This window comes from Melitaea cinxia, chromosome 2, assembly GCF_905220565.1.
Source record: "Melitaea cinxia chromosome 2, ilMelCinx1.1, whole genome shotgun sequence".
Taxonomy (NCBI): Eukaryota; Metazoa; Arthropoda; class Insecta; order Lepidoptera; family Nymphalidae; genus Melitaea; species Melitaea cinxia.
Window position 1 is genome coordinate 19,121,272 of NC_059395.1, and position 22,329 is coordinate 19,143,600.

A 22,329-nucleotide genomic window follows, 5' to 3' on the forward strand; every position below is an offset into this window, starting at 1 on the left:
TCTTGGGAAGGCCTGACTGATTGATTGACTGATATCTGTTGATCAGAGGTTTACCACGAGGACAAACATACAGATAGAGAAACCAATACCTGTACGAATAAAAATATTATAATAAGGCTTGAACTCAAGATCAATGTTTATTAACGTTTCTCCATTTCAACCTTGGAAGAGAAAGAAATATCATTTAAATAAATTTTAATTGATTTCAGATGCTGAAAATAAGAAAAACTATCTAAAGATAAGATAACATCCAGATAATATGCTGGTGACAACTTTAAATCAACTCACACCGCGTTTGCGGTTTAATTTCACAAAACCAACGCTTGAAAATTTTGTATTTAAATTACATTATAAGCTTACTGTTGTTATACTTCTCTGTTGTGTTATCCTAGTATGTGGAAGAGAATACTTTGGAGAACACATCAAGTGCATTTCCGATCAAGGGGTGCCCAGTCATGTAATACAAACTTACTGCTTCTTCATGGCGACCTTCACTATAGTACGTATTATAAATATTTAATTTGGTTCATAGATTTTTTTTCACTCACACAATAGACAGCTGGGTGAAAATAATAGAACTAATTCAGGAGGTGTGGACACCTTACTCACTACAGTAACACAACTCTACTGAGTTGAGTCACTTCTCTAGTTGGGCTGTACCCAAATTTTGAGTAGGGTATTTCTTGCTTTGCTATATCACAATAATTCAAAAATAATCAAACTTTTTATACAGATCAATTAAAGTCTTAAAACACTAGTTGTTTAAATTCAGCAGTTGGTTAAACCTTACACTAAACATCTTACTACGAATTACGACTCCTACTCTCTTTAAAACTACATATTTACATTTTCTTTTGATTACTTTACAGCAGCTTGGTGCCTAAGAGGTATATCTCCTTTTATGTACAAAATAGTTGGAAAATGGAGATTTGAATATTTTTTTGCAATTTTTTCATTTAACCTACAAAACTTTAATTACTGATAACTATAATTGTGCTATTAAATCGTGTCTGTTGTAATGGTTGGTTGAATTGCAACTCCGAATTTCTGAACAAAAATCGCCAGTCTTCCAGTTATGCTATTTTTATTACATTTTTTAATAAATCTACAAACCACAGGTCCGGCATTACAATGAAAGTCTACTTGAAGGCGGTTATCTGCCTCATCCTGGAGTGGGTCCACTTTCGAATGACGATGAAAAATTGCATCACACGTACTATCAGTGGGTGCCTTTCGTGCTCTTCATTCAGTCAATATGTTTCTATCTTCCACATTATATATGGAAGAAGAAAGAAGGTAAGATACAAGAAGTAACAAGATCTTTTGGATAAACTTTTCTATTTATATTTATGTAATAGGCATATTTTAGATACTCCACTATTTGGTCTTTGTAGTTAAGTATGTATACGATGCCAAGAGCTTGTTTCACAGGTTGTTGTTATAGTTTATCCTACACTTAAACTAAATACTAATTACTATGCCGTGTGGTGTACGCCGAGTAGAATAGCATCACCCCATTCTTCCCGTGGGGGTCGTAAAAGGCGACTGAGAGATAAGCGTGGCTCAAAATCATCAGGGTCCTGGAGAAGGAAAATTTTATTTGAAACCCAGAATAGGGTCTCCGTTAAGTATCGTGGCATAACTTTAAAACGCGAAAGACTCTTGCAGCCGAACTGGCTCCACACGTATCGATTCGTCGTTCCTGTGAGCCTAGCCAGTGAGGTCGAGAGGGTGGCGCAGAGCTTAGGCAACTCTGCGTTTTCCTAAAGAGTGTCCTAGGCGACACAGTGTCTGTCTAACACTGTCTAACTCGTCTGCAATAGACGGACTAAGGCCAATGATGATGATAAAATAATTACTATGAGTATTTAACAGCAAGAGATAAAATAGGAGGATCTGTTTCACCTCAATGACCTAATCACAATTTTTAGATACACAGGTAGTGAATAGAAATATGCCATAAATTAAGTGGAATTCGATGTTGGAAAATAATAATATATCAAATCCGTTTTATCCGTGGGATACTATCAAACGTCAGATAGATTTAACAGTAACTGATGAGACATACTCTAAATCGAATTGACAATAAACAAAAAGTTCAATTATATCCTGCATAAAACTATCTGATTTTTTTTCTTTTGATTCATACATAGAATGCGATGTACATGAAAACGACGCTATCTTATCTAAATAATTCAGGTTAACGTAAAGGAATCAGAAGTAAATGCGGTATCATCTCTTTAATTTAATGCAGTTATTTTCAAAATATTTAGGTTTATATACGTATCTATATGTAGTCTTTCGACTATTGGAAGCTGCTTTTCTATATTCGCAGGGCGCGGGCGTAGGTTATACTCGCACTCTTTACAATACTGTGTAGGTAGTACTTAAAATGATTATAACAAAATTGTAATGCGATCCGATCCAATCTATCGTGTGGCATAGGGAGTAACTCAGAGCAGTGCCTAGGACTTGCGACCCAGGTGTAGGTTTAAGGAGATCTCCTTTGGGATGCGCATCAACGCTCACCTTCACTGCTCGAGTTATTCGCCATAATATGTAACAATTAATTCGTATGCACAAATTAATTATCGAATGAGTCTAGGTTAAGCTACTAGCAGGATACAACAAGTGCATCGTGCCAAGCTAGAGCCAAGACTGCCTTAGCGGCGGTTGCACTATTCGTTTTATACACGTCAGAACAATTCGAGTAATATAATAAATGAGGGTAGTTGAATATCGAACGATGTGCATCTGTTGTTTATAAATTCCTTACTAATTCCGTACGACAGTGCTATTGCTGACACGGCCAACCCTGACAATCGCACGACCTCGTGCGTCCATGTCGTACATCCGCCAACTCGGCGTTACTCCTCCCGACCTATACAACTGTAACGAGTGACATTAATAACTGTTCGGCTATTCCTGACCAAAATGCTGAGACTGTAATGCACTAGCGGGTCGGGCGTACTGGGCCCCTTCATCCCTTCCTAACATAGCATGGCCCGGGCGTACGTGGCCCCTTCAACCAGCTTACTAACCGTGGGTCGGGCGTGCTAGGCCCCTTCATCCCTTCCTAACATAACGTGCCCCGGGCGTACATGGCCCCTTTAACCAGCTTACTAACCGATAAGAATATTACAGAACGACCGAAAAGAACTAAAATACCGATGTACCCACTAATAAAAGAAAATAAAACCATGATCGATGTACCCACTAATCACCACAAAATATTGCAACTAACTTGCACACTCGCTAAAAACAAATGTATCGTCAGGAGGTGGGCCTATAACTTCAGCTATTTTCTGAAATAGCTTCCATACCGGAAGCGAAGAGAGACATTTCTTCGTTCAATGTAACTAACTAAATTAGTTAAATTTTGAAATTGGGGGTGGATCTTATCGCTCTGGGTTGAATTCCGACAGAATTCTTGGGTGACGATACTGGTGTTCGATTAGCCTCAATCAACTGCATTATATTTCTGTGCTGAATCTCAAACATTGTGAGCCAGTGGGATTCAGATCCCACTTCTGATGTAGTCTTTCGACTGATTGGAAGGTCCTTTTCTATATTCGCAGGGCGCGGGCGTAGGTTATACTCGCACTCTTTACAATACTGTGTAGGTAGTACTTAAAATGATTATAACAAAATTGTAATGCGATCCGATCCAATCTATCGTGTGGCATAGGGAGTAACTCAGAGCAGTGCCTAGGACTTGCGACCCAGGTGTAGGTTTAAGGAGATCTCCTTTGGGATGCGCATCAACGCTCACCTTCACTGCTCGAGTTATTCGCCATAATATGTAACAATTAATTCGTATGCACAAATTAATTATCGAATGAGTCTAGGTTAAGCTACTAGCAGGATACAACAAGTGCATCGTGCCAAGCTAGAGCCAAGACTGCCTTAGCGGCGGTTGCACTATTCGTTTTATACACGTCAGAACAATTCGAGTAATATAATAAATGAGGGTAGTTGAATATCGAACGATGTGCATCTGTTGTTTATAAATTCCTTACTAATTCCGTACGACAGTGCTATTGCTGACATATATTTTTACGGCTATTACTAGCTAACTAGCCATAGCCATAAACATTTCAGAAGGCTATGAACATATTTGTTAAAGATAAAAACACTAAAATGGAAGATTAAATACTACTGTAGAAAAAAATTTGTATGATTAAACGGTTTTATTTAGCTCACCCCGTTTGTTTTATTTATTTTTTATTATTTATTCTTGGGTCAAATTTAGTAATTCAAATTTCACCCTCTTCCTGTCAACCGATTAATCTGAAATTTTGTATACACTTTGGATTTTGGTGACAATACAATTATGTTTATTCATTATCATTATAAATTCAAGATGGCCGCCGCTACAAAATGGCGGATAATTTATGTTTTACTAATCCCATCAATATGGGTATCAAATGAAAGGGCTCAACAAGCAGAATACAATATACTATAAAAAATTGAAATCCAAGATGGCGGCCGCTACAAAATGGCGGATAACGTAGGTTTTATCAATCCCATCAACATGGGTATCAAATGAAAGGGCTCAACAAGCAGAATACAATATACTATAAAAAATTGAAATACAAGATGGCGGCCGCTACAAAATGGCGGATAACGTAGGTTTTATCGATCCCATCAATATGGGTATCAAATGAAAGTGCTCAACCAGTATAATCAATGTACTATATAAAATTAAAATCCAAGATGGCGACCTCTACAAAATGGCGGATAACTTAGGTTTTATCAATCCCATCAACATGGGTATCAAATGAAAGGTCTCAACAAGTAGAATACAATTTACTATGCAAAATTGAAATCTAAGCTGGCCGCCGCTACCAAATGTCTGATAACAATTTTTTATCAATCCTACCAATCCCATCAACATGGGTATCAAATAAAAGGGCTTGACAAGAAGAATACAGTGCACTATACAACCTCAATATTTAAGATGGGCCTTGCAATAATGAAGCACTAAATGAATTAAACAGAATGCGAAATAAAAACTAAAAACTAGAAAATAAAAATAGGTAAAAAAACTTTTTAAGTTAAACGGTTTTATGTTAAACATACATTGCAATGTTTAAGATAAATGTACTAAAAACCAAAAAATAATAAAATAGATACAGTCGTGGGAATTATAAACATATGCATAGACTAGACTAAAATAAAACCGTGGGGCACGTCAATTGTCTACAAATTATCGACTTAATGTGCGATAGAAGAATCGTTTAATTCGTCGTTAAAATAGGCAGTTGGCCCGCAGACGGTGAGGAAATTACTTACTATTTTCTTGCTCATGGAAATTCCAATAGTTACATACACTCCATGTAAATAAAAGAGATGTTTCAACTAGTTTATCGTTGGACATTCACACTGCTGGCTGGCGAGGAATCGTTTCACTGCTCGTAGTTTGTCTTTAATCGACAAAACATATGATAAAAGTACTACTCGCTCACCACTATGAAACCCTAGAACTCGCTTATAATCGAGCTTGCTAGCTTGTTTCCACATTCTAGCCCTACTTATCACACGTCCATCTTTGTCGGTTGAACAACTGCATAATAGTGTAACATTACAAAACAAACATTTTAATCAACGATTGTAGACAATTGACGTGCCCCACGGTTTTATTTTAGTCTAGTCTATGCATATGTTTATAATTCCCACGACTGTATCTATTTTATTATTTTTTGGTTTTTAGTACATTTATCTTAAACATTGCAATGTATGTTTAACATAAAACCGTTTAACTTAAAAAGTTTTTTTACCTATTTTTATTTTTATTTATTTATAGGTGGCAGAATAAAAGCTCTCGTAGATGGACTGCAATATGCAGGAATAGCGTTAGCAGAGGAAGACATGAAAGTCGGTTCTGTAACAGTGCCTTCCAAAAGCTCTTTAGAGAATCGAATTGACATTATAAAGAAGGATATCATATTAAGGTACTGTTCATTTATGATTACAAATATACACTATCTTAAATTACTATATTGTTTTTATGCGCTCCGAATAATGTTTTAAAGGTTACTAGGTACTATTTTTACTTAGGTACTTTTTTTTTATCTTCTGTTTAGGTTACAAGTTAGCAGAGCCTGGTCGGTTTGGCTCGTATCGATGGAGGTCGTTAACCTGCTGCACATCATGTTCCAGATCTGGATCGTAAATGTATTCTTAAATGGAGGGTTTATCTCTTTGGGCTCAAAGGTACTGCATCCCAGTCAATGGGGTAAGATTGCAGATCCACTGGAGCTTATTTTCCCCAAGGTATACTATTAACAATTTCATTACTATATTATATATCACGATTTGGCTTTAACAAAATTTGAAAGATCCTCTGAAAATCTTTTGAGAATTCGGATTTAGTGTATCTACGCTAGTCTGTTTTTTTAACAAACGAGTACTGAGAATGTCTTGCGCATTCTTGTTTTGAAATTGTAAAGGTCCGTTAATATTGAAGACTTCTACAATTTCCTGTAGAGAAAATTTAATTATTTTATACTAGCTACCCGGACAGACCGGACAGATTTGTTCTGTCAAAAGTTACTAGTAAAAATTATTTTCTATCTTTTTTTAGTATACAACCTTCCATGGACCTTATGGAACATAAATTAAAATAAATTAGCCGAATTGGTCGAGCCATTTGCGAGTTATGCGCTTAGCAACATTCATTTTTATTTATATAGACTAGCTGCCTGGACAGACTTCGTTCTGTCAAAAGTTGATAGTAATTTTTTTGTATTAAAACATTCCGTGGGCCTTAAGGAACATACAAAAAATAAATTAGCCGAATTGGTCAAGCCATTTTCGAGTTATGCGTTTAGCAACATTCATTTTTATTTATATAGATCAGGTGTTCCCAAACTTATTTTGTGTACTGCCCACTAAGAGAATAAATTATTTTATAGTGCCCCCTTTGAACAATCTTTTAATGAATATTAGTTGATGTTCACAAGTTGTAGTCGAGAGTCCTTATAGATTAAATGACAAATCGCCCCATAAGCCTCTACACAACGCCACCATTTTTCTAGGTCTCTTACCCCCCTCCCCCCTTTAGTACTGCAGCGCCCACAAGGGGCCGTTATCGCCCCCTTTGGGAAACATTGATACAGACAGATATAAATAATTTCATAAATAATTTATAAATAAAATAATTATTGTATAATTCTTGTAATCTTAAAAACTGTCGCCACCTTTTGATGTACTTTCTGCAGACACGTGAATAGTAAACTCCTCTTACATATATTTTCTACATAACTGTCACATGATTGACACATAACGGCTGTTTTTAGCTATCCATTTAAGCTGCTCCTTGTAACAAAAGAGTTCGAACTTCAACAATGCATTCTGCAGCGTCTACTGAGTGTGCATGTGACTGCGGGGTTTGTTTGAAACGGACTATACATGTATGTTTATTACGTGGACCCAGACAAAATTTTCGATACTCGTTTGTTAAAAAAAAAAAACAGACAATACTAAAATCTCACAAAACTTATTGTATAGTTTTACTTGTTACAGGTGACAAAATGCACCTTTCACAAGTATGGTCCGAGTGGATCGCTCCAACAGCATGATGCGCTCTGCGTTATGGCCCTCAACATTATTCACGAGAAGATCTACGTCATACTTTGGTTTTGGTTCTTGTTCCTCTTCATCGCTTCTGCTCTCGGTAAATACAATCAAAATCATTTACTATCTTTTACTTAAAGTTTAAAACACAGCCATTTTTTTTGTTAAAATTTGATCTAGTAATATAAAGTTTATTTAATGAAAATGATTTATTTTAGCTGTTATTTGGCGCATCGCTTCGTTCTTCCTGTATCGCCGCTCGCTCAGGTTCAACGAGATGTTATTCCGTCAAGCTTCACATAGAAAGTTCAATCCCCACAACGTGATAAACGTAGTTAATGGTTGTCAATTTGCAGATTGGCTCTTTATATATTATCTTGCTAAGAACATGAAAGGATTCGTCTTCCAGTAAGTTTAATATTTATTTATTTTTGTAATCATAAGTCCAAGAATGCGATCTCTAATTTATTTAATTTTTCCAGAAAACTGTTTGACCGGTTAGCAGAAGAGTTAGAGAAACGGGAAATACCATATGATCAAGATGTAACCGAAAAGAATGGAGCAGAACCAGTTTTATTAGGCAGAGTTGATTATGCTGATGAAACGTTACCTTTAAACCAGGACTCTAAAGAGAAATCCTCATAAAAAAGCTGTGATAGTAAACAGCGTTATAATTATATATATATTCAAATCAAAAATTCTGGCAACATATTAAACACCCTACTTACACCCGTGCTATCGCAAAAAACCGATTATGGACTACTAGGCGCATACACAATACATATGGTGAGCGAACTACCGCTTATTTAGTGCCTAGACTAATAAATGACTTACCATCAAAATTGATTGAAAGTATTACACCAATTAACTTAAAAAATAAACTTAAAAATTACTTTCTTGATACTATTGTGACTTGACATATTTAGTGGTGTGCATCTTTTTATTTGAGTTTGCCAGCTTGCTTCTAATAGGAGGGTGGATAATTATGTAATTATTTTATATATATATTTAGTTCATTGGTTACTAAATAGCATTGTCATAAACCTGCGTGGTTTTTAATGCTATTTATATTAAATATGTACAATATTGTTTATTTGATAAATAAATTAAAAAAAAAAAAAAAAAATTATTTTAGCACAATTGCTACTACAGCTCAACCCAGCTCATATTGTGATAAACTTTTGTATTGCTATGCTCAAATTTTATGGTTAAGGAGCTATTTTAGGGCGTAATATAATTGTAAATAACTTATGGAATTTGGAATAAGATGGACATGTATTTTATTTAGATCGAATTTTATAAATTACTAGCTGACCTGGCGAACTTCGTATCGCCTAACACAAACTTTATCGTATGGTATTAAAGTTCAAATTGACTTTTAAGTATTATCACAAATCTTTTGTATGGGGAGTATAGAAAAGTGTTGTTTTTAGACTTTTTCAGGAAATTTTTTTTTTTTTTTTTTAGAATTTTTTTCTCCGTAAGAACCATCCTCGTACTTCAAGGAATATTTTAAAAAAAGAATTAGCGAAATCGGCCCAACCGTTCTCGAGTTTTGCGCTTAACAACACATTCAGCGACTCATTTTTATATTATAGATTATGGTACGATTATTCGTAGAAAGGACCTTTAAAAACAATATTAGTAATTGGTTCCCTAATAATTACTCTGAGTATATAAGACAAATGTGCGCACGTATTTACAACGTGAGTTTACAACGAGAGTTTCAGCGTCTAGTCTAAAACTCAATTATCCTTAAAAGTAAATAATGACCTTTGTAAATAACTTTATTGCTGCCGACGCACATAAAGTTGATTAAAGAATGTATCAAGCTGACATTGATGAAACACCAATTGTAATAATTGTAGCCATTTTGAGTAGTTTTAGAAAATTGATTCAATTTAAAGGCACATTCATTTAAAATTCTTTATTTCGACATAAGATTTAATTTTTAGATATACAGTAAATATGAACTTTTATTGGAAGTCTTCAATTAAATGTATCATATATATACCTTGTGTTTTTAAAAATTTAAATATTATTTTATGTAAGACATAAAATGATATTTTGTTACTTTCTGTTTCTTATAACTTTACACTGTATTATCAAAAATATTTTTTGATACGTAGATTTTATATTTTGACTAAGTGTATTATAGATTTTATTTCAATAAATTTATAAGTCAATATTTTGTTTTCCTAATTTTCTTGCCAAAACAAACATAAATTATTATTAAACCTAAGCTCACCAATTCTTATTTTCTTACTTTGATTTTTTTTTCACCTCAAGAAGTGCAATGATTTACTTCAATAGACCTTTTTCATTTATAATTGACTAAACTCTGTCCACCTTTACAGTCTTTTTATGAAGGAAAGTGTTTAGGCTTATCATGGAGTTGAAATGTGCCAATAGCATGCATAGCATCGATTACCAATCCCATGCATGGCGATCCGTAGGACACAAAATTTCGGATGCCATTGTTACTATTGGTACCAATGGCATGTAAAATTTGGTATCTCGGTCGGTAGTTTAGTATTACGGGAAAAAGGTGGTCACAACGACAGACGGGTGATGGAATATCATGTATTTGAATGCTGCTTGTGAGGCTAACGCTATCGGCATACAATTTACATATTATATATTTGTGTTTCAAATTATATTAGTGTGTTTGTTTCAGACACAGGGCGTGTCTTAATGATCGTGACACATTCATGTTTATATTATGACACCTATGTTTTCTGTGCGTAATAGTTTTGCGGCTTTAATCTTCTCGAATATAATTTTATAACACGATGACTATACATTTTACTAGCTTTCCGTCAGTGACTTCGCCTTCGTTATTTTCGCTGTTCTCTTTTCTCCCGTTAAATGTAGGCTTATATATGTTAGTCGGTGATGACTTAGTATTCTACTGATGAAAGGATTTAATTTAAATTGTTCTTAATTATTGGCCAACTCATCGTGAGTACCCCGTATTTATTTATACGACTAGGGTGGCAAACCATTTTACTGCTTAACTGATGGTAAGCGGTGAGATATATTTTGATAATAGCTCTTTTTACTCCTTAGAAAATACTTTATTATGAGCTGCATATCCCATACTGATGCTGTTTACATCGTAATTAACACCGACATCATCACGTTTACGAATGTATCGTAACAATGACATGCGATTAATATTATGCATTTCCGCAACTCTCCGTGAAGAAGTACCACGTTTTACTTCATCATAAGCATCCTACAAATATCAGACCGTGCTCTTTTGGTCTTTTGCAAGCGTTTTCTGGGCATCTAAAAGCAAAAACATAAAAAAAAAATATGTCACAACCGTACCCACTACATTTGTCACAACCGTACCCAACGCATACTTCTGAAAACAATAAAACACCATGAGTAACTTAAATTATCTACGTAAAAAGTAATCATCTTTAATTAACTACTAATATTCAATTCATAACTAAAAAATATTTGCTATAGTATATGTGTATACCAATAAAAGTAAATAATAAAAGAATCTGAACAAAAAAACTTACTTTTGACTGTTGAAAAGCAATGTGGCCTCCTGTTTTTTTTTACGTTGGGCAGTGGCTAACGCAATACCGGGCACATGTGTAGACATGCATCGCTTTTTTTTTCTCTTACACTCTTCCCCGCATTCCGTATAGTTTCGCGGTTATAACGACTGTCACTTAGGGTTGCCAGATGGTCGGGATTCGTCGGGATTATCCCGACATTTCGTATGATGTCCAGAGTCCCGAAAAAATACTAAATGTCCCGACAAATAACAGCAAAACCAAAATCTAAAACTATCGCGATAATAAATGTAATGCGAAGTACATGTGGCAGTAATTTATCAAAAAGGAGTTCAAATTACTAATAATTATAATACTTATTAGAATAAGTGATTGTGATAATTAATGATCTCAGAATCTGCCAAAAAATGTAATTTTTTTTTGTTTATTGTTTTTGTGATTTTTATTTTTATAATAAAAAGTAATTTTGTTTATTGTTTTTGTGATTTAAATTTTTATAATAAAAAGTGATTTTTTATATTTCTTAATATTTATTTGTCCCGTTGGTCCCGACCCTAATCCCAAAATCCCGACTTTTTGAAAATTTGCCCAGATATTTTAGTCTACCCATCTGGTAACCCTACTGTCACTGCCGTACCCTGGCACAACCGTACCCAGTCTACCCTACATTGGCCATACAGATGTTTACCGTGGTCTGGGCTTTTGTGCTTGTATTTTGTGCGTTTTTCCATACCTCCCACACAGAAGTAATTCTAGTGAGAGTGATGTTGAGTGTGAGATGTTTATTATTTGTTTCTTTAACTTTGATCTTCTGTTCGGTTAAGGTACTTACCCAGTCGGACTGCTCCAGATTTCGAGCAGGATATTTCCAGCTGTGCCCAACCTCAGTAATCATCTATGAAATTATGCATATATAAAATAGTATAATAGAACATGATGAAAATTCTCATTCTTTTATAATAATAATAATATTCTTTATTTAAGTAACCAGTGACTCATTTTGGTTAGTAAACAATATTTCTTACTATAAATAAATAATAATTTATATACACAATTAAAATAAAATAATACCTTAACATTTCATATCCTTGAATATGAAAATTTCAATTTTAATTGCACGATCTTGAACTAAAGTTTTTATCACTGAAGCTTATTCATTTTTTTAAACATTTATTTCAAAACTTTACAATATTACAATACACAATGCAAATCTTTAAAACTAGTAATAACTTCAAAATGTATTTTTGTATACTTATTTTATTAAATTGACGTCATCAGTAAAACAAACTACCAGACAATATTTTACTTCCCTTCTGATAAAAATAAAGCAATATTCATTTACCAATTCAAACTATAAATATTATAGGTAATTAATTACCCGTAAAGGAGGAGGTATGTCCCATGTTTCGGATACTTTATAGCAACGATGGTCACGGGAGGACTCTAAAAATATAATAAACCGCGATAAAATCCGAAAAATTGTTTCATTATAATGAATGAAATTCGCGTAAATATTAGAAAACAATAAGGAGTATTGGAATTTTATCCATACAAAGAACTGGGCTAATGAATATATCCATAGATTTCTTTCAAAATCACAAGAACCGGATTCATTTTAAGCAATCTTACTTGAAAATTCATTTGGTGTTTCCGCAAAATAGAAATTATGAACTATTTCTCCTTAGCAATGAACTAGATTTTAATAAAGAACAACGTCCGATCGAGCGTGGGAACTATGGCATTATGTAATCGTTACTACGAACAATTTGACTCGATCGCTTCGTCTATTTTGCAATGGATTTCTTGATATAATTACTAGTATAACCTTTCTATACCTATATGATATGAGTAGGTGGAATTTACGACCACCTTTGAGATATGGTCTGTTAAAGAATTTTTAAAATGGTCTATCAAAGTTGGTGCTCCCCGTAAAAAGTTATGAGGTAATACACAAAAAATGCAGCCGAATTAAGTTCCTTCTTTTTTTAAGTTGGTTGAAAATATTACTTATCACAAACACATACATACTTCTGTAGACGTGTACAAATATAAATCAGTAGAATTGAGAATCTCGTCCTTTAAAAGTCTTGTCAAAATCTCTGTGAAATTGTACAGATGTATCCCTTTTGCCCTCTTCAGAAGTATCAAATATCACCGTGTGATCTAGACCACGTGCAATGATAACTTATTCCTTAAGCGGGTTTACTTGGGAGTATTGACCTTAGACAGTCGCTGCGGGCGCGCTTTAACCTATTCCAATAAAGTCTTGCTTTATGTGATTTTTTGTAGATTGCACAACTATGTGAGGCAGTGAATTTTAATTGTATATTTAAAAGTTTAAATAAAAAATAAACGGTTTTAAGGTAATGGCAATACATTACAACATTTGGGAAGTATTTATTTTATTACAACAAATTGAATCTGGAAGTTTGAGTAAACTAAAATAATAACAAACGATTATACTAAACTATAATTATAACGAATTATATTTAAATTCAGTTTTTTTTTTTAAATTACATATCACTTAACAATAAAATCTCATTAAGTCAGTATTTCAATGATTTCCTAAAAGCTTCCTAATAATTTAAAATTCCATCAAAAGTACATAATTTACACATTATTATTAAGATTGTGACGTGGTCTATAATAATTTAAATTTTATTTACCATACGATAGAAAAACAATAGTAGTAGCAAGAATTTTGATTGTCTGTGAAACTCTTCTTTGTTTTACTGTTTTAATTATGAAGCACAATAATTTGAGATAAATTTGACAATAAATATTAGTATTTTCTTATTTCATACTATAGTTAAGTGGATATGACGTAAGAGTCGGTAATAGTGATGTTTCACTTAACTTTCATAGATTTCTACCAATTTTCTAGTGATTTTTGAAAGATCAAAAGAGCGGAGAGGGAGCAATCTTCACCAGCTTAAATTGTAAAGAATAATGAATCAAAAACTTTTACTGACGGATATCGTCATCCGTCAAATAGCATAATCGTCACCCGTCAAATAGCGTTGTCTACAATTGACGAAACAGACCCTTAGACAAAAGTTTTTATTGTATTATTTTTTTCACCATCGATTTTCACTGTATATATGAGATATTTCTATTTGCAAACATGAGTCTAAACAGTGGCGTAGCGTAGTGGGGGCGGGGGGGGGGGCCCGCCCCGGGCGGCACTGTTTAGGGGGCGGCAAAATTGAACAACACTTAAATAATAAAAACAATTAGTAAATACTAGCGGCCCGGTACGTGCTTCGCTACGTATAAAGTGAAATAATAAAAAAAAAATTACATCAAATTCATTTATTAATACAAAAAAAAATATTAATTGCTAGGCTATTTTAAAACTTAATCCAAAACATTTGGATAAACAGTATTTTTTGTTTTTCCATTTTGAGAAGCAATAGTCGAAGACTTTTTCGTAGTCCACAAATGCCATACACAGCGGCTGATTATATTCTTCTGTCTTTTGTATAATCTACCGAACAGTATGGATGTGGTCTACAGTGCTGTAGTCATTTCGAAACCCGCTCCGGTAGTTGGAATTCGTCGAGTCTTCTGGCGAGACGATTCGTAACAACACTCGAAAACAGCTTATAGATATGGCTCAGAAGTGAGATCGATGTGTAATTCTTTGACAGAGACTTGTCACCTCTCTTAAAGAACAGCACCAAACACACTACTGGACCACACCTCTGGCGTGGTACCTCGGTGGGTGACAGCGTGAAAGAGTCTCGCCAAGACTTTTAGGGCAGGTCGCCCTGTGGCTTTAAGTAGCTCAGTCGTAACTACGTCTTCCCTATTCTGCTCAATCAGAGTAGCAATCTCTCTCGTATTTGAGCAGTGGAGGTCTTGGCGTACAAGTTTTCGTATCTTCTTGGAAAGAGCCCTCTGTTCTGGCGACGCTGCTTGAGCAGTGAGTAACTCGCGCCTCCGCCACATTAGATCCAAGGCTTCGGAAGAGAGTTGGACTGCTTTGTTGACTTCGTCGGCGGAAAGTGCCTACGACCTAGTGTACACACCGTCTTCACCACGTTGTCGGTCATCTCTTCCACGTTGCCAGTAGTTTCCAGCGAATCGAATCGGTTTTGAAGTTCCCATTGAAACTGCTCGGAGCCACATAGTAATTGGGGCAGCGTACGTCGGAGAGTAGATTTCACTAAGCGGGCCCGCTCTTTTCGGAGGTATATATTTAAAGTGCTCCGCAATAGCCGGTGGTTACTGCCAGTGTTAAACCAATTAACCAAGGAGACATCTGAACATATATATATGCCTTTTATCCGCTATAATGAATCTATCTCGTTCCTCATCATAGTGTTGGGGCTTTGCCATGTACACCGCCTTTGGGGCTTCTTCTCAAAAAATTGAATTCATCAAGAAGAGCCCCTCTGACTCGTAGTAGTTGACGAGCATCTGCCTCCTGCGATTCCTGCGCCCCTACCCGTGTGGTCCGATCCTCGATTCGTCGCGGTCTTGTATTCCCACTTTAGCGTTGAAGTCTCCCATAACAACGTTGTAGAAGGCCGAAGTAGTCCCATGCATGGCCCTAGTAATATCGTCATACAAGGCTTCGACTTCATTGTCAGATTGTGCTGAGGTCGGCGCATAGAGCTGCATCACTTCTAGGGAGTACCTGTCAGTGAGTTTAAGTACAAGGTACGCTACCCGGTTCGACACATTGCTGACTTCCACAACGTTGTTAGTGTGAGTCTTGTGGACCAGAAAATCGACGCCACCTTGGGAAAGCCCATCACCTTCACGGAAGCAGAACAAGTGCCCGGAGTCCAGGATCATCGTGTCTTCGCCCTCTCTTCAAACTTCAGACAACCCCAGTATGCTCAGTACACAAAATTTCATGAGAATCGGTCTAGCCTTTCGGAGAAGTTTAACTACAAACACCGCGACATGAGAATTTTATATATTAGATTAATTTATTTATTTTACATGAAATAGTATGTCTTAATAATGATCACTAATCTAATAAAATTTAATAAGTACTATTAATTATTTTGTATTGTTATTTAATTGATTGAAATTTTGATTTGGGCAAATTGAGATAAGGATTGATGAATTTTGCATGGAATTAAATAAAGCTTTATCATTATTATTATTATTATTGGAACTTTTCTATCCCTTAGTCGCCTCTTACGACACCCACGGGATGAAAGGGGGTGGCTAAATTCTATATGTCGTAGCCACTCAGTTAAGTAATTTTTAGTATACTTTAAATTGAAATACCTAAATAAGGGGGTGGCAAAATTTTCTTTCGCCCCGGGCGGCCGACAACCACGCTACGCCACTGAATCTAAATATTATAGTTTACTAGCTGACCTAGCAAATTTTGTTTTGCCGTATATACTATTGACCCCCCATAATCCCTCACTGGTAAATTATAGGTATGAAAATAGATGTTGGTCGATTCTCAGATCTATCTGATATGCACATAAAATTTCATAAAAATGGGTCCAGCCGTTTTGGAGGAGTATGATCACTAACATTGTGACATGAGAATTTTAAGATTAGCTGACCCCGCTAACGTTGTTTTGCCATATATCTTATTAGCCCCCGTAATCTAATAATAACATTAATAACTTAGGGCTATGAAAAATAGATGTTGGCCGATTATCAGACCGACCCGATATGCACACAAAATTTCATAAAAATCTGTCCAGCCATTTTGGAGGAGTATGTTAACTAACATTGTGACACGAGAATTTTATATATTTATGAAGAGGTATAACAGGTCCTAATGGCCTATTCTACCTACTGCTCTCAAAGTCTAATCGTTACCTATTTGTTCAATTAACTTTATTCGCAACTGGTGAAATAGGCACTAACAAGTCAAATGTCGAAGGCAACAAGAGCAGTGGGTAAATAAAACCTTGGATACTCTAATACTAATATGGGCGTATTGAAACTAAATGCATTGGCAAGAATGTAGGGAAAATTTCAAGACTTATAAAAAGTTAAATAGGTAAATTATTATTATATCTCGTAAAAGATAAATCATCATCATCATTACAGCCTATACAGTCCACTGCTGGACATAGGCCTCCACAAGTTTACGCCAAAAATAACGTGAACTCATGTGTTTTGCCCATAGTCACCACGCTGGGCAGGCGGGTTGGTGACCGCAGTACGGGCTTTGTCGCACCGAAGACGCTGCTGCCCGTCTTCGGCCTGTGTATTTCAAAGCCAGCAGTTGGATGGTTATCCCGCCATCGGTCGGCTTCTTAAGTTCCAAGGTGGTTGTGGAACCTTGTTATCCCTTAGTCGCCTCTTACGACACCCACGGGAAGAGAGGGGGTGGCTAAATTCTTTAGTGCCGTAGCCACACAGCACAAGATAAATACATTTCTGATATTAAACAGGAGTGAATTCTTTAAATTTGTACTGACAATCGAAAGCTGTGTTTAACTGTAAACATGGCAACAACGAAACAATGTTATAAAGGTAATTAAAAATTTTACATGCTTAAGCAGATTGCTGATTGAAGTAAGAAACTTAGCAAAAAAAACTTGAATGTTTTTCTTTAGTTAAATTTATATTTCGAACTGTAGATTTACAATTTAACAACATTGATCTTTTCATTTTCTTCTTCACTTTCGTAATTCACATCGAATTGGGATAATGTTGTGCAGCCATGGTCTCGACAGGTTAAGTTTTTTGTTTAACTTTTCATGCGCTATTATTATGATTTATTTTTTGGATAAATATGTTTTTAATAAAATAAAAAGACGCAAATTGGAACGTAATAACTTTAAAATATTATTAATGGTAACATTTTCACAAGATGGCGGCAGTGGGCCATCGTCATTAAGCAGAACGGATATTTATAGTGTTGTCTCGTTTTATCTCTCACTTTTATGATAGCGTTGTCTCTTATATTCCTGTTAGACAGATATACCGGTGCTGCCTGGCATTGTGAAGTATTTTATATCTATATCTGTGGAAAAACAAAATACATTGTTGATTGTACGGACCAGCCGTGTGCTAGATCATAATATATCTTTCGTTTTCTTACGTTATATGTGTTATGATGGTTATTAACGTAATATACAACTTTGACGGTAAATTTTATAAGAACTTCTTACGTACATAACGTAAGTAACTAATATTGATGAGAAAGTATGAACAAAAATTACGACATACGATAACTTTGGATTTGTGTGGCAAATAAACGAAAGAATAGTCGAAAGAAGACTTATACGACTAAAACAATACTAAACAACGTGTACTGGTGAGTAAAACAGTAATTATTTTCAATATTATGTACATTTTCATTCATAACTTGAACTTTGAAACAATTTTTTTCTGCAATACGAGTTTTTTTAATTTTGCATAAATTCGTAATATAAATAATAATATAATAGTTACGAAATGAATATAAGAATTTATTAGCATCAGCTAGTAAATCATATTTATTTCATCACTTAAAATAATATTTAAAAAAAATATTACCAAAAATTGCGAAGTGCTAGGTAGATTAGTTCAGTGATCGCGTACTACTCTGAAATATTTAATCTTAAAACACCTAAAAACTTGTATTGTTGAATGTGTGTGAGGAGTTAAGGATAAAGTCTTTAAACTATTTATATTTTTCTAGTCTAGTTACCATAGCAATCTATGGGTACCTATTACAGTGTTATTACAGCACAGTAAACGAATGGAATTTTTGAATATTTTTTTGACACTTTTTCTCACAAGGTATTTTTAAAAACATAGTTTAAGTTCCCACATTACTTAGTAAAATTTGTTATTATATTAAAATTTGCTATAAAGTATCAAACTTATTAAATCTCTCAATAAAAAAAATGAGTGTGCTTTAGACCACACGACTGAAGTAAAACTTACGAAACGTAACTCTCTCTCTTTCGGTCTTCACTAACTTATATCTCTTTCTCAATTTCTGTTCGCTTTGCCCGATCGTACTTTTAGAAACACTTGCCACTCATTCCGCAGCTTACTTCCCGAGTCAAGCATGCGTGAAAAAGTTTTACTTACAATATTTTGTAGTATCAGTATGTGTGAATCAGAGGTATAGTAAAGAATAAATAAAAAGATTCTTCTCCTACACAGAAACAGAGCCAGTAGTGGGATTTTACTGGTTGAATTGAAATTAAAGGAGAATTTTGTATATTTAAATAAACTTTCTACATTATATTTGTTTTCCATCATAGTAACGTTCGTAAACTTATCCATACATACATATTATTTTAAAATAATAATAAATAAAACTTAAGATTATGTCGCCTCGATATTTTTGTAAAAAAGTCTATCATAGGTACTTTCTCTTTAAAAAATGTACTAAATATAACAAAATTGCTGGATACGCTATCTAGAAAGTTAGTAATCAATTATAAACTAGATGTAACAGGAAGTATCAAGTTGACATTTTTTACATTTGAAAAGACCTGTTTAAAGTTTACCATTGGTAAAAGTAGAAGTAAAGATCATTTAGTAGATCATTTAAGAAGATTAGTAAACTTTATCAAAAATTACGCAAGATGCAAAGGCAATTTTTCAATTCAAAGCAGTAGTTCCTGAGATTAGTGTGTTTAAAAAAACAAACCTTTTGCCTTTATAATATCTGTATAGATAAATAATTGTAGGTGAATTCTGACAGATTATTGTATTTAATTCATCAATAGTTTTGTACTTGTTTGCAACAAAATAAATTATTTTCGTGACTCACATGTGTTGTTGTTGATAGTGATTATAAAGTAATTAATAGATATTAATAAATAATAATTAAAAAATTATAACAGTAATTAGATATTGTACATGTCCATTGTAATGGCTATTTGTGTACTATTTCGTTTTTTGAAAGACTATATCTTAACAATTTTTAATATCATATCAAAAATCGACCGTTCCAGCGGGGATCGAACCTGCATCTCCGACTTACCGTGTCGGTGCTTTAGCCAACTAAAACTATAATCTTTATTAATTCAATAATATAATATTTGTATTAAAAATGCGCTGGCACTGGTGTTCCAACGTAATAAAATGGTAAACGGAAAGTATTTATTTAAGTATTTTAATTTAATTCGTGCCTTTGCAATCGAAATTATTTAACGGACTTAAAAAAAAAAGAACAGTTCTTTATCCATTTAAGCAAAAAATGAGATATATATATTTTGATTGCAATTTTATTATAATTGAAAAATTATTTTCGTCTTATCTTTTTTTTTATAATTTACGATTTTATCGTAATTTTTCACTATGCAAGATATTTTTAAAAGAGGAATAATTACGAGATTCGACTAAAACTTCTTTTATTACAAGATTTAAAAAGTCAATTTATTTGGAGCACGTGCGTGTTCCGTTCGGTCAGGGACCGCATTTTTGTGGCCCATACCGCGGTCAGACCGTATAATTTGGTCCATCCTGCTTCTCGCTTTAATAACCTTTAATGGTACATAGACTGGGGCGTTCTCTGTTGATTTATAACAGCTAGAATCAATGGCCAATATAGACAAATCCATCGGTGGTACAGATATTTCGAACTGTGTACGTTTAAAACGAGTTCAGATGTGTCTGGTTGCTTTTATTATCGAGTGTTTTAAATTTTCTTAAATATAGTATTATAAATCTATTTATGCGTTTAATTTTTGGTACGTGTTATTATTATAATAGGATTTTATCTATATCGCATAACGTATGAAAGTTATTTTATTAAAAAGCCAATCCTTACAAAGCAATAAATTTTTGAATATTTCTCAGTGATAATCTAAATTATGATGCACGTTAAAAATAACAAATTTATTTGCTATTGTCTTCATTTCGTTTGATGGGTTTGAAGGTATTCAATTGTGCCCAAAAAGTACATTGATTTTGCCTATTTCAATAAACTACATCCGATATGATGGTGAGCAAAGACTGACCGGAAGAAAAAAGTAATTAGACACTCATTTTAAACTGGTTAGATCCGGTCGAATCCTCTTCGATCCGACCGAACCCGCTTAGATCCAGATCTAATGTTCTGAATCAGTCAAAACATTGTTTTTTTTTCATTTAAAGGTTAAGTAACTAAGTATTATGTTTTTTTTTCAGAATTGCATTTAGTATTTACACAGGATTATAAACCATTTCTAAGTGTTACCTAGTCTATAAGTTTAACTGGAAACCTGATACAATACAGAACACCTGTTCGAAGTCGCTCGCCTTGACCGCGAAGGGGACCTGTTTAAACCTTATGTTTATGGAAATCATAAAAGTCAACAATGATAATCGATAAATCATTAGGGACTTAATATATTCAATATATTTACAGAAACGGCTTCGTGACAATGCGTACTAATAAAAAGTTTACCTTATTTTTATTTAGTATCGAACCATTATAATATTAGCTTACATAATTATTTACTTAAAATAATAGTAAATTTTATATAGTGTAATATTTGCTAATACCGTCACAATTATAAGCAAATTCATCAGAAATACAAATTTATTTTGCTTATTGCATTTTAATGTGATGACACCAATTACGTGTATCATTAAAAAGACAATACAATTAATGAACAACAAACACGTACAATGATAAGAATATTTGGATTAAGTCGGCGTTACTTAGTTCTTATATACAACTATAATTTTTCCAACTCGTAACTCAAACGTAATAAATGCCAAGTACCTAATTTCTTTTAGTTTTTCGATCGTCTCATACTTTTTTTTTAGGTACAGTATATTAAATATATTAACGTTATCGTTTTCAAGATTAAAAGTATTCATAGCCGAACATTAAAATCATTGTAAGTAAAAAGTTACAAGTTTATTTAATTACTTAAGACTTAATTAAGCCAATAACTGAAACTTTGCCTTATTAAGTCTCTTTGCTGAGGAGTGCTGTGAGCTTTATAAAAATTTGCTACGTGTTAGGATCGAAACAGAGCTATAGGGAAAAGTAAATGCCAAACAAATATTTAAAATATATGACTGACTCATATAAGTAACAACCTGATGACAAGTACGGCTTAATAAAACGTATATAATTGCATCATTTATTATATTCGAGAAAATATTTCGGTTGAATCGGAATAATTCGGAATATCCATATATGGTTTCGTATGCGGTACAGGGTTAAGCTCTCGCAGTCAGTGTAGATTGAGACTGTCATTTCGTGTTGCAATTGTGATTTTTCTTCACATTCAGGTGATTCAAATGCCGCTCAAAATATACAAGCTGTTTTACACAAGTGTCATCTAAT

The 22,329-nt window shown here is 34.0% G+C and overlaps 1 protein-coding gene across 1 annotated transcript; it reads left to right on the plus strand.

Annotated features, from left to right (window-relative positions):
- The first annotated feature begins 259 nt into the window (after window positions 1-259).
- LOC123661221 (innexin inx7) lies at window positions 260-8,223 on the plus strand. The gene is made up of 7 exons (XM_045596210.1): window positions 260-499; window positions 1,119-1,296; window positions 5,807-5,954; window positions 6,087-6,276; window positions 7,528-7,678; window positions 7,797-7,986; window positions 8,061-8,223. The coding sequence occupies exons 1-7, from the start codon at window positions 260-262 to the stop codon at window positions 8,221-8,223; spliced, it is 1,260 nt and encodes a 419-aa protein (XP_045452166.1).
- Window positions 8,224-22,329: the final 14,106 nt, after the last annotated feature.